Source organism: Leopardus geoffroyi, chromosome C2 (genome assembly GCF_018350155.1).
Source record: "Leopardus geoffroyi isolate Oge1 chromosome C2, O.geoffroyi_Oge1_pat1.0, whole genome shotgun sequence".
Lineage (NCBI taxonomy): Eukaryota > Metazoa > Chordata > Mammalia > Carnivora > Felidae > Leopardus > Leopardus geoffroyi.
Window position 1 is genome coordinate 55,069,010 of NC_059333.1, and position 14,072 is coordinate 55,083,081.

General features: G+C 37.8%; 1 protein-coding gene across 9 annotated transcripts in view; it reads right to left on the reverse strand.

Annotated features, from left to right (window-relative positions):
* Window positions 1–5,314: 5,314 nt before the first annotated feature.
* Window positions 5,315–14,072, reverse strand: part of CD47 (CD47 molecule) — a 51,115-nt gene continuing 42,357 nt past the window's right edge. For 2 of the 9 annotated variants that reach the window (XM_045501918.1, XM_045501913.1), the window contains 5 exons: window positions 9,986–10,017; window positions 9,625–9,669; window positions 8,093–8,117; window positions 7,449–7,481; window positions 5,315–5,558 (listed from right to left, as the gene is read on the reverse strand). In XM_045501918.1, the coding sequence (XP_045357874.1) occupies window positions 5,554–5,558; window positions 7,449–7,481; window positions 8,093–8,117; window positions 9,625–9,669; window positions 9,986–10,017 (140 nt within the window). In that variant the 3' untranslated portion in view covers window positions 5,315–5,553. Of the gene's footprint in view, window positions 5,559–7,448; window positions 7,482–8,092; window positions 8,118–9,624; window positions 9,670–9,985; window positions 10,018–13,098; window positions 13,146–14,072 lie in introns of all 9 variants that reach the window. The other 7 variants (XR_006718306.1, XR_006718308.1, XM_045501915.1 and 4 more) reach the window with 7 other exon arrangements.

Consider the following 14,072-nt stretch of genomic DNA (forward strand, 5'->3'; position numbering starts at 1 on the left):
AGTTCCGGCACGGCCTCATACTTACTAACACCAAGGCTGTCGAGTGTGCTCGAATCTCTGAGCTTCTGGGGAAATCATGTCCTACATAGATGGTGTTACCATAATCCAGTATTTTCTAAAGCTGTCAAACTTGAAGCCTTCAGCTGGAAAGGCGCCGTGCAAAAATGAAATCGAGTTGCATCTGGAAGGCTGCACCTCCGTGGGAGTCCTAATCAGGTTGAGTGCAGTTCCGTGCTATCCAGAGCAGCCTTCAGTGCAGGAGGTAGGCCATTTAAATGCTTTGTGAACTCCATTAGTTACTCCTGCTGAGAGTGAAAAAGTCCTCATAAATGCATAAAAAATTAAATTGCCTATAAGGTAAGAAATGAGATGGTACCTTACTGCCAAATATTATTTTCCATTCAAATAGTCTACAATCACACATACAATGCAGAATCATAGAGCACATACCTGTAAGGCATGTGGCGCTGACTAGGAATGCTGTGCTGGAAAAGCTAGTGACATCTCATCACCTGGTAACAATCCCCTGACTTGACTTCAAGTTTCCTTCCCCTCAGTCCCCACCCCCATCCCAGATGGCACTCCCAGTCTCCATTCCAGGCTCAACATGGGGGTCAGGCCAGCCCAGGGGGAGTGTCAGAGACGCCTGGCCTAGATGAGTGAGAGAAGGAGGCCCAGACCCTGTCAGAACTGCCAAGGTGCAAGCTGGGGTGCATGGGACTTCTGAGAGAGAGATGCACTCTTTTTTTCTTCCCTCTATGTTCCCAGACCTTGTCAGAAGGTGTCTGGGACTGCAGTTGCTGTTTCGCCATACACGTGCAACCTGTGAAGGTAGGCAAGAGCTAGCTGGAGAGCTGGCGAGACGCTGGGTCCTTAAGACACCGTTCTGAGGCCCACTTTCCAGCTATGCATCTGAATTTTCAGTAACATTAGCCAATAAACCCCATTTTTCTTAGATACAAGTTTTCTTTCACTTGTAATCAAAACAGTCCTGACAAACGATTGAAATGGAGAACCGTTTTAACTTACATGTATCTTGGAAGAGGTTTCTCTCATTCTGCTGGTGACGAGGGGCACAGAAACGTGGGGTGGGGTTGTCAAGTTCTCTGTTAGTTAGCAGTATAGATGGGACCATAACCCAGGGTTCTTACTTTCTCATGGGATGTTCACACTAGACCATGGGAAAAATTCAACACAAGGGACTTGCTTAAAACTTTTAGTTAAACCTTTGCTCCAATTAAAAGATTACTTATTGGTGGAGTGCCTGAGTGGCTCAGTCAGTTAAACGTCCGACTTTGGCACAGGTCATGATCTCACGGTTTGTGGGTTCGAGCCCCACATCTGGTCTGTGCTGACAGCTCAGAGCCAGGAGCCTGCTTCGGATTCTGTCTCCCCCTCTCTCTCTTCCCCTTCCCCGCTTGCATCCTCTCTCTCAAAAATAAACATTAAAAATATGTTAAAAGATTACTTATTGGTTATTTTCTTTAAAAAAGAACTTCTAAATTAGTATCTTAACTGATCCTTTGCATCGTTACCTCGAATACGGACTTGAAAATACAATAAATTTCTTAGAAAGGTGCTTGTGGTCTGCTTTAACAACAATAGAAATAGCCCAACAAAATAGCTTAAAATGTTTTATTAAGTATATATAATATTACAGGGTAATATTTACAAAGTTATGTTTTTAAATAAAAAAGTATCTTGGCAAAGATTGCAGATATTCAAAGCTTCAAACGGTGATAAATTGATTTAATACATATAAAAAAAACCTTTAACGGTAACACAGCTGTAAAACAACTTTGGTCTTTAAATCACTGCAAAAAATGGCTACTGACAAATAGCACACCTTTAATTGCTATGGAAAAAAGCCCCAAGAGAGGATCTTGCACATAGCAACACTGGAGTTTTTTTTATTTAGAAATGGTTAATGGATATTTATATGATGTGGGATCTAAATCTCAACAATGGCTTTTTGTAAATAATGCTCCATTTAATAAAAACAGAAATGTTTCTTTCTCTCATCAACCCTGATAACAACACTTTTAAGATTCCATTGATGTCGCCTTACAGAGAAGCTTATTACAAATGCTCTCTTTTTTTTCAAAAGGCTAAATTTATGGGAAAGCTGGTCTTAAATGATAAGTAAGAGCTGTCAAAAGCCAAAGGCAGGAAAACTTCCTGCTCACTGCTTATCTCTTAAAAGTTACCTGGATTATTATCCCTATTAGCCACAGAAAATGACTTAACAAAGGACCCCACTGGGTGATGGCAGTTAGTGATTTTGAAAATATGACACATGTAAAACTAAAGTTTCTAAACAAACTCTCCATCAAATAAAACATAATAAAAAGATAAAGGGTTGCCCAACAATCATTTCTCCAGTTTCCAATGGCAGGTAAATAAAGGAGTATGCATTCCCATACACATCCGACAGGTCTGTTTTTGAATACCCCCTTTAGGACAAAAAACATCCAGAAGGTGATACAGAGCTTAATTCTTAATGAGATAGAGGAGTTGAACACATCACTTTTTGAGCTTTATTCATTCAAATCACAATTTGGTCATTTACTAAATTGACTGTAGCATCCCAGAATAACCAATACTCTCAAATTTGGGATAGCCCCATTATTTCCATCTTGACATTCTCAGAAATTTAAACAAAATGGACCTGGAGTTTCCAGGTGAAAAATCGTCACCTCTTAAGGTTTTCGGAGCATGTGAAATTTGTTGGAAAAGAAAACTATCTAGATCACTCTACTGAAAATAGTAGGGCATCTACACACAGCCAACTCTCAATCATCGAACCTATGTACTGAACATCTAATGTATGCAAAACACTGCAGGAAGAGAAAGAAAAAAAAAAAAGCTCTTACCATAACAGAATTTCAACATCAAGTGAGAAGCAAGACAAAAAAAAATCCACTAGAACTCAGCAGACACACGTGAAGTATTAAGCAAGGTGTTAGATAAAAGAGGGGGGTGGACTTACAGAGGAGAGCCAGTAGGGGAGGCAGGGCTCGAGGAGAATGTTTTGAAGGAGATGGAAAAATCAGATTTGGCCAAAAACATTGGAAAGGTTGTTGCAAAAACGACAAGGGGTGTCAGAGAATGTACAATAAATAAAATCGAGTGGAAGAGTCGGTGGCAAAAATTGGGTGGGATCACTGAGTTAAAACCAGATTGTGTGGGGGAGGAACAGATACGTGATGCTCAAAACTAATGTTAATTCTAATTTGGTGGAACAAAAAAAATCGGGAGCCCACTACACGTCTGATTTAAAGAGAATGACCTGGCCCAATGATGGCCAAGCAAGAGGGCTCCCGCTGATGTGGTCCCTTTTCCAGAGAAGCTGACAACTAGTAAGAGCGAGAGTTGATGTCACCTGGCATCTCTCCTGCTTCCTCTGTGCGTTGTCTAGGGCAGTGAGTGCCTCAAAAGACAGGCAGCATTAAGGAGAACACAAAGGATGGGTGGGTCCCAAGACTGAACCCCAAAGAAATGAGAGTTTATTGCATATTAAAAGGTACAACCTTAGTTTATAAAAAAGTTTACTATAAAGGTTTTCATGCCTTTCTTTTTCTTAATAGAGAATAGGTATCTGGATCGTTTTCAAGTTCATCTGCTTTTCTCCTCCCTTCATCAAAACTGATTTCTAAAGTAACAAACAATATAGTAAAATATAAATATTTTCAGAGGGAAAAAGAGCAGCAAGAGCCATCAGATTTATATAAAGGAACACAGCTCCCTCTACATATGATAATATTTTGGACAGCAACACACTTAGGAAAGAAAAACAAAAAAATTTTTTTTCAAGAAGAGCTGTCCTCATCGTTTGTTCGGTTTTCTGAGAAGCATCAGCAGGTCATAAAATTGAGGTTTGCCATGGGCAAAACCATTTGGTCCCAACATGAAATATGAAAATTAATTTGGCATAAAAGAGGCACATGGGAACAGTTAGTGGACTAAGAAATAACTATTAGTAATGTAACTACAGATATGAATGTCTTATTAGACAGACAGGAAGAATTACTAGTATTTTTAGAAGGTATTGTGAGCAGTCAAAAAGCTTGGCAAATTACCTAGAAGTTTTTGAAGTTTTAAATGATCAAATATTCGCATCAAATATAATTCCATCCAATAAAGATCTTTTTAAATGTTTTTACTAAGAGCATGAAATTAACATTTGCTCTCCTGTGGGTACCCACTGGTGTCCACACAGAAGATGCACGTGCCTACCTTATACATGTGCACACACACACACACACACACACACACACACACCCACAGAGGGAACCGAGTGCTAATAATCTAAGAGTACTCCAGGTGATCACAACGGTCAGAATGTTAGTTTTCTTCTAATGGGGGTAGGAAACGTGGGGGTTTTGTTTTACTTTCCAATCTTAGGGTAAGGGGCTTACGGAGGCAGGACTACAGGAGGGAGATGATGAGTGTTTATCATGCAACACAGACACAACAGTAACAAAACCACCCTTCCGAGGGCTGGCTTGTTGGCCTGACGGTGACACATTATATTGCCATGCAGGAGACTCACAGTTCAAATCTCAATCTTGGTTTTTCATGCCCCAGATCAGAAAAGAAGTGAAGAAACATTGTAGATTGTGCCTTCAAATCCGAGGAAGGAAATACATATGTTACAACCATCGCTACTTTTGCTGAAAAGTGTGAACATAGTTCTCTGAAAATAAGTCTGGCTCCTTTCTGCAATGATGCTACCATGTCACGTGTCACGGGACCATGTTCAAAGAGGAGAAAAGGTGCTACATCTTGTACAGCAGAAGCAAATAACAGGAGGACAAGACAGGGTTTAAAGGGTTGTGTGAATAAGAGATAAACACATTCATCAATAAAATTACCCTAACTCTGAAAAGGATTCATCACACGGTATGCTGAAGGAAGAATGTGTGAATGGCAACCCCCAAGAATGAAGACCATGGTCTCCTGCTGGAGATGTAGGCGGCATTCAAGATGTTCCCAACCAAACTCCTATCTGTACTTAAATTTGCTATTCCTTTGACCCAGAAGTTCCAGAAACCTTACTCGGCTAACACCGGCCATAACTGCCAAAGTGGCTTTGAACCTGAGTCTGCTAAGGTTCTGTGGAAGCCACTGTTCTTCACAGATCTCTCTGGGAAACCAACAGGTTAGCGTCAGGTGATTCTCAACCTCGAACCAATTCAAACTGGTAAACTACAGTCAAGAGGCCCTAAGATCTGAAAGGCATCATTCTTGGAAATTAGCCACTCTACCCTTGCCCTTTACTGAATAAAAATAACAACAAAAAACTGGATCTCAATTGGGCACACAACACAGATAATAATTCTTTTATTAACTAAATTACAAATGCTTTGAATAAAAACTTAACTGTAACAATCATTTAAGGGTCAAAGATTTACTTTCTCCCACAGATGAGAACCAGTAATTTTTCTTGTTTTCTTCTCCTGAACAGTGAATCAAGGCCATGGTGCTTAAACACAATTGTATTCCTTTCATGTCTTACTACTTTCCAAATCAGAGTCCATCACTTCACTTCAGTTACTCTGGAAAATTGAAAAATGAACATATAATCATTATTCCTGTCCATTTTCTATGCAATAACAAGTTGATGAATTTTTAAAAATTAAAAGTTTCAGATATACAGCATCTAAAAATAAAGAAAAAGTGTTTAATCTTAGATTTACAAAGGTCACAGATGTAAACCGGGTAAATCATTAGCCTTTTTAATTGTAGTAAGTAAAAGGCCAATGCCACATGAAAATAAAAATCAACAAAGTCTGATAATCTCAGTTGGCTGGGTTGGCTGAGAAGCCAAGAGATGTTGGTTTTTCAATGCAAAAGATATTGACCACAGAATAATATTCTATCACATTCACTTTAGACCTACATCATTCATTTGATGTAAGTGAAATAAACATGCGAGTAGGTGCAAGTGAAAGAGAAAACGGGATTGTGGTCCTTAGAAAGACAGTCTGAAACTGACGAGGCAGACACACTGTGAGGGCCTGGAGCCCACCAGAAAGATTTAAAAAAAGGTTAAAAAAAAGAAAAAAACAAGAACAAATTCCGAACAGCTAAATATTAGCAAAATTAAGGGAATTTCAAAGATCATCATAGACTTTGTATGCTATGAACACACAAAAACTGCTGTATCTACTGACATGGTGGTTCCAAAAAAAGTCGCATGAAATTAATAAAGGAAAGTGCACTTGAGGTTCTTATACTAGTTTTCTGAAAACAGAGAAAAGGAGTTTCATTTCTTTATACAACTACAGAAGAATCACATGGCAGAAGAAAAAGAGCAAAGAAATAAAAACAAAACAAAACAAGAGAATGTAAACATGGACGAACCATGCCACAATTCCAGGTACCAGTTCTTTTTTTGAATGTCACTTAGTTTATTCCTACCAACTGCAAATTTTTTTTTTTTATTAGGAAGGTGGTGGTTGGTAAATAAAACAAACATTTTTGTAGTAAAGGCTGTGGCTACAACACAAACCTACAAAAGTGGAATCGTTCTGTGATTCCTTGTTGAACACAGCCTAACCATGGTTTTAAACTTTGTCCACCAGTACACAATTGGTGTGTTTTTAATCTTATGCAAAAATTAATTGCACTCATGGGAATATAGCCTCTTGTGTTAAATGCTGCACTTTGCCACAGAGGTGAGGAGGTTAAAGCAGTAAAATAGCACACTATTTACATGATCAAGGAATGACTAAATATCAAAGGTATGAAGAAATGTTTGATAAGATAAAAACATACAGTTATTAAAATATTAACAGAATTGAAGTATCACAGCATCTTCAAGCAAAATCAAAATGAATACTCAAAGCACTCAATATGTCTGACTTACTTATCTTTAAAAACTAGCAAATGTCTTTGAAATATTCAATACAAAATAGAAGTGATTAGCCCAGAGTTCCAAAACAAGAAGCAAAAGCTGAGTGACTAAACATTTCTTTTTAAATCCTTTTTCAAATGGTTACAACTGAGTCCCTAGTTGGAAAAGCAGAGATATTAAGTCCCCATGAATTAAATGCAACAAATCACCAACACAAGCACAAAAGAAACCCTGTCAAGATGATAAAGATTTGTGCCAGATTATCTATGTGTCTTCTAAAAATCATTTTTAAAAGTTACAGGCACCAGACATTGTAGCTGAAAAATGTTTTTAAAAAAGCAGCAATTTCTCTTTGCTACAAGCAGTAAGACTGGAAAGTCTGATTAGTGACACCCTACAGCTTTTATATCACTGGTTTTGCAACTTTTAAGAGTAGCTTTAAGTTTTATAAATCAAAAAATGTAGACCTTTATGATTTGACAGTGTCCCTTTTATATACAAAAAAAGCATACTTTAAAGAAGCCCTTTTATTTCTTTTCAATGTTCCTATTTTAATCAATCTATAATTGCAGGTGCATTTTACACTTACCATCATTCATCATTCCTTTTGATTCTTTAAATGCTAAGAATTAGTAACAAGCCAAGCAGTTAGTAAGGTTCAACAATTAGAAATCATTTCTAAATAAATATGCAGTAATATCATGCTAACTATTCCACAGCTATGAAGACAAATTAATTTTAAGTCTATTACTTTATTACAAAAGCATGTCTGTGGCTCATATCCAGACTCTCAAAGGAAACAAAGTCAGTTGGGAACATAGATCTAGGTTTAGGGAGAAAGAAAGTGAGATGCTTGGGTCTCACTACATGATGACAGTCTGTATCTGAATTTGTAAATCAGAAACTGAAATTAATTGAGATTCTTTTCTATCGGCTAATATAAGGCAATGGTCTTCTTGCCTAAGTATTGCTTGGCCAGTGCAAGCAAGGACTGGAGAGATACTGAGGAATGCGTTTTTCTTAGAGGTAAGAACATTACAATAGTAATACTCTTAATTATTATTTTAATTATTATATTAATTATTATAATCAAGAAAAGAGAAGTCAGGCAAGAAAAAAATGGGATTTTTTTCCCCAGGCATAGATGGAGCATTCTAACTGCTTTGGGGCCAGTTCAAATTATCATCTGGTAATGGATCAAGAAGAATATACAAGTTTGTAATAACCACATACCATTAAGGGGTTCCTCTACAGCTTTCTGGAAAATATTTAAAATATATTTACGTAAAAATAGAATTTATTTCATGTCCTTTTATACTAAAATTTATATATGCTAACATTTAAACTCTATAGTAAAGAGTGAATCCTATAGGCTAAAAACAAAGTAAGGCAATAAAAGTTAAGGAAACAAAGATTGCCAAGTTTACCTGATAGTTTAATAATAACTATTAGTCTTTTAATATTTTTCTATGCAGAATTTCCCACCCACTCTGCCTCTTTCAGTTCAAGAAATTCAAACTTCTCAAAAAAAGTGCAAACATAAATAGCAACACAATAATAGATAATACAGTTAAACAAGGGGGGAGACAAAAACACAATCATTTTCAAATCATGCAAGTTGAACTCAGTAACAAGGAAAGAAAATGTGTTAAGATTTAAGGGTCCAATGGTTGGATTATCTCTAACAGAGGCACTTTAAACACTGCTGGCTGTTGGTGAACAATGTAGCTACAGCCCCAATCTTTTCAGAATAAACACCCGTGGAAAGATGCACCCTCAGGCCCTCCTTGCCTATCAGGCATGTCTGTGGAAGCTTGTCAGACTCAGGAGTATATGTAATCTCCACTTCCTGCCACAGACAAGAGTCTCAATTTTGGCATTTCAGATAGAGCTACTATTATTCCTTCTAGGAAGGTGAGTACAGTATAGTCCTCTCCAGGTCTTCTTTCCATAAAATAGTTCTTGGGCCTGTCACATGATAATTCTCTACACGGGTTTTTTCATCTGCTCATTTATCTGGTTTATTTCCTAATTTGTTCCTTTTCTTGGAATTTTTTTAGATAGTTTTTAAGGTATCCAAGATAGAGTAAAAACTATAGTACAGTTTGGAGGAAGAAAAATGCTTCTAAAATGAGAGAAGAAGGGAAATGAATCATAATTCAGAACAGATATATTTCAGCAATATGTACATTTATTGCATAGATTATTATTATTATTTTTTTTTTTTAATTTTTTTTCAACGTTTATTTATTTTTTTTGGGACAGAGAGAGACAGAGCATGAACGGGGGAGGGGCAGAGAGAGAGGGAGACACAGAATCGGAAACAGGCTCCAGGCTCTGAGCCATCAGCCCAGAGCCCGACGCGGGGCTCGAACTCACGGACCGCGAGATCGTGACCTGGCTGAAGTCGGTCGCTTTAACCGACTGCGCCACCCAGGCGCCCCGCATAGATTATTTTTAATGAAATCAATTTCATACAAATCTCTCGCTCTCATTTAAAAAAAAATTTTTTTTTTAATGTTTATTTATTTCTGAGACAGAGAGAGACAGAGCATGAACGGGGGAGGGTCAGAGAGAGAGGGAGACACAGAATCTGAAACAGGCTCCAGGCTCTGAGCAGTCAGCACAGAGCCTGACGCGGGGCTTGAACCCACGGACCGCAAGATCATGACCTGAGTCGAAGTCGGACGCTCAACCGACTGAGCCACCCAGGCGCCCCTCTCGCTCTCATTTTAAAAGCCTGAAGTAACATTTTGTATACCTACATCAAATGGAGCCAATAGGTGAGGCAATATACTGGAATCAGCTTCCTTCAGCAGAGATAATAACCATTATTCTTACACAGAAACTTTCCAGTTCTGAGAAAGTGAGAAGTCACTTGAGAAATTATTAGCACAATGTTAAGGAATCACTGATTCTGTCCTACTGCAACTAAAATGACCAGATATATTTTAAAGTAAGTTGGATCTACTCATGCAAAAGTCGTGAAATTACTTCAGTGTTCTCTTAATCTGATGGTATACACTGAACAGAGAGCAAAAGGCTTTAGTATCTATCTCAATTATCATTTCTCAGTCAAAACCATCAACTGATCATTCCAAATTCATTTAAGAAAGTTTAACTTACCCTAGGAGGTTGTATAGTCTTCTGATTGGAAGCTGATATAATTAAAAATTGAGAAAATAAATTTAACACGTTAAGGCAATATAATGTTTAATCTCAATGACTATTAATGGTTAATTTCAAATGATTTTATGCATTGATAGAATATAATGATCAAATGACCCACCTACATCAAATAATAAACCAATACGTTCTCTCATTTGTACAGGCTATATTTCTCCTAAATCAGCCATTTGTTATACTTCTTGGTGAAAAATGCTGTCTATCATCTATTCATCCCCACTGTGGACTCTATACCCCTCCCCACTCAACCCAGCCAGAATGTGGACAGAAGGTGGCAATGACCAATCTTCACCTCTACTCCACTGCCTGCCCTTATTAGCTCACTGTTCTCATTCCTTGTGACCCAGTCTTCTCTTCTGCTTCCATCTTTCCAGTTTTCAACGCTCCAAATAGCTAACAAACTGAAAAAAAATATTCAGATCCCTCGGAGTTCAGTGAATTCTCCCAGCAGTTAGTTTTAGCCACAATCAACCTTTTCTCCATGTATTCTTTCTCAGTTTTCCAAGTTACCCTTTGCACTGTTTCTGAGTGGACTGGTTAATGAAGGAATACAGGGCATGGAGAAAGAGAGAGGGGAAAAACATTTACTTCAGTTGCATAGGGAGAAAGAGAGAACTTCGTTACAAAAGCCAAGTGAGAAGGACCCAGCGCAGCGGAAGCCAGTCCTAAATCAGAGTCCTATACGTATGAAAGCATGAACCAGCAACATCCTGTGAACAGGCTGGTGGGAGGGTAATGCTATGGGATAGTCAATTACATTATCCTGTGGGTTGGATGGAAGGCTGAATTTGCTTGTGAGCTACTGATGCAGGGCCCCAGAACTGCTCTAGTGTTCTGTGCTCTTTACTTACTACCATTCCTCCTCCACATTCACCCCTACCAAGCTTCCAAAGCTGATGGGCAATGGGAGTGAGACCCCACGCAAGGACAGCCAATGTAGAAACCAGCCAGAAGCCAACAGGCTCTCTCAAACAGAGACCATGGTGACTAACTAGCCTGAAAAGTTTTTCTCTCCCACTGGGACCTGAAGAGGAGAAAGAGAAAGTAGACCAGAAAGTTGGTGATGGAAAGGAAGGTGACAAGGAGACAGAAAGCAAGCTGGGAGAGAAGCTCAAAGATTAGAGACAAACATAAGAGAAACTACCAAGGAGAAGACAAGAACAAAATATAAGATGAGGCCATACAGGAGAGGATGAGCTCTTAGGGAAAGAACCAGAAAGGAACTCACAGTATAATCTGCAGATGGGCACTGACTAACTCTTGTTACTCAGAGGGCAACACGATGATTCAGTCTGTAGAGATGTATCAGAACTTTCTAATTCCTAAACGGCTTACTGTCTCAGCCCCTGTGAGGTCTGGTTATATCTCAGCTCTCAAGAGATCCCCATCTCTGCTAGTGTCACGTGTGGCTTTAAAGTAAATCTCCCTTACAGGAGGCATGGGGGCAGCGGTGTGGTCCTTGTAGCCAAACAAGGAAACCACTTTCTAAAGTAGTATGGAGTGAAATGGGTTGGGAATATGGGTGAATCACATTTAGCAGCCTCTCAAAAGAAGCCAAGCAGAATTATAGAACTTCATTAGGGATCATCACAGTAGTTACATATATATACAAATCACTTCAACTAAACCATGACTCTATGTTCTATCCAAGAAAATAAAACTGAACAGCTGTGCAAATTTCTGACTGGTAGCGTGAAGGATCAGAGGTAAGATTTTAGAGCTATATTTTTGAAATCATAAATTTATTGATCAGGATTAACATTAAGAACTTCCAAGTAACTCGTTTTCTATCCTAATAATGTGTAAAGAATAGTTTCCGAGTTCCAATTCTCAGGTCCAAGGAACATCACATTTTGGCTAGACCATTCTGGAAAATAAGAGCTGGGATACCAGTCAGCTGTGCTCTCCCTAGTAGTAGTATAAAACCCAGAAGTGCAAAAGCTAATTTGAGTTTTCACTTGAGTTAATTCTCTCCCACACACATATGACCGAGGTGACAAAATGGCTGTAGTTTATCTGTTCTTACCATGCCTAAGGCACTACACACATACATACATATGTGTATATATGTGTGTGTGTATGTATGTATGTAGTCACATATATATGTAGTTTAAATACATATATTTATTTATTTTTAAGCCACAAGCTTTAAGGATTCCATATGAGTCCCCTTGCAAGGTTTCTTCCTGATTTGTTCTCTCCCTGAAACATCTGATGACATGACACAAATATATTTCTACGTTTTGAATTTTCAGAAATATTTTTCCTACTGATAGCAGACCTACCTCTTCCTAACATCTTAACAGTGAACTATAAAATATCACTTATATATATTCATTCCATGTCATTCTAAAACAAGTGATATGTTGTGATAAATCTGGTTTTTGATTACTAGTAGGTTGACTTATAACAAAACATAATTATATGTCTTTATACTGAACTGGTAATGGCTTAAAAAAAAAGGAAAACAAAATGAACAAGTATGGACTCTTATAAATAATGGATATAAATGCCCCATATAATCAACAAGCCTAATTCTAGTGAGTTTAGTTAGCAGTATTTAATTTTCTATGTGATTCACATTATTCTTGTTTCCAACCCCAATTTCATTTTGTAAAGCCTAAATACTTCCAGTAAAAAAAAAAAAAAAAATCCAACAGTTTAAAAAGACCATAAAAAGTGAAAGTTAAAATCTTACTTCTAAAGTAACAATTAAGGCTACAAATTTAAACTTGGAAATAATAAAAATAACAAAGTTAAAATTCTCATAGGGCCATTAACTTACTCTTAAAAAAGATAGCTTGGATTTTAACAACAACAAAATCTGAGAATTTTATTGCATTTAAGTCAAGACACATTCATTAAGCTTTTCCAAAACAGAGCACAATGAATAAAATTTATTTTGGAAACACAATTACTTGCCTCCTGATAAAAATGCTAAAATTTGCAACCTTAATGTTACATATACTGATATTTACACACTCAGATTATATAAGAAAAACACACTAATTTTCCTATTCTACCACATTATCTAAAGAGCAACTTTCCTGTACCTTTTCTCTTCTTGCCCTTCAACTGACCGAAGGTGTGCCTCTGAATTCTGGCATTAGACAAGTTGATTTGGAAAGTTAATTTAGAATATTCTCAAAATGTCAATAAAATTGGACTAAATTCTTAACATATAAATATTTATATGCTAAACTATGATAAAGAAAAAATTGGGGGAACTCTTTTAGGATTTTACTTTCACTTCAATTTTTCACATGAAAACAGTATGTGTGTTACTACACTGGTTTCCCAAGCTTCTTTGGGAGATAAGCTATGGAGAAGGGAGAGACAGGACCCAGGAGGTGGTAGCTAGACAATGCCTATTTCTACCTGAGTCGGCATTCCAGACTTGTTGGCAATTCTACTGAATATCATTCTTTGTTAGACATGGAAGGCATGGGGAGCAAGGCAATAAAAGGGAGGATGACCCAGGGGTGCCTGGTGGCTCAGTCGGTTAAGTGTCTGACTTCAGATGAGGTCATGATCTCACAGTCCTTGAGTTCAAGCCCCATGTCCGGCTCTGTGCTGACAGCTCAGAGCCTGAAGCCTGCTTCAGATTCTGTGTCCCACTCTCTCTTTGTCCCTCCCCCACATGCGTGCGTGCTCTCTCTCAAAACTAATAAGCAAACATTTAAAAAAAGGGAGGATGATCCAGACAATGAGGAATAAACAGAACAAAGAGCCATCAAAGACACATAATACTACATCATGTAGGAATATTGAGGAGAATGTTGTATTCTCAAACATTCACACAGAGCAATGTAACTAGCAGTATCAACTTCAAGAACCACACAAATGGGGACTGGAATACTCAACAAAAATAGAGTATGTATCAACATTCATAATGTGATGCTCATGATAGCTACTACCATTGGGCTGAGAGGTCTTCATTGTATCTTATGGACCTGTGAGTCATGAACTAAGAAAATTTCATTGAGGAAACAACTCTGATTTATGAGAACACATAAACCAAAGATAG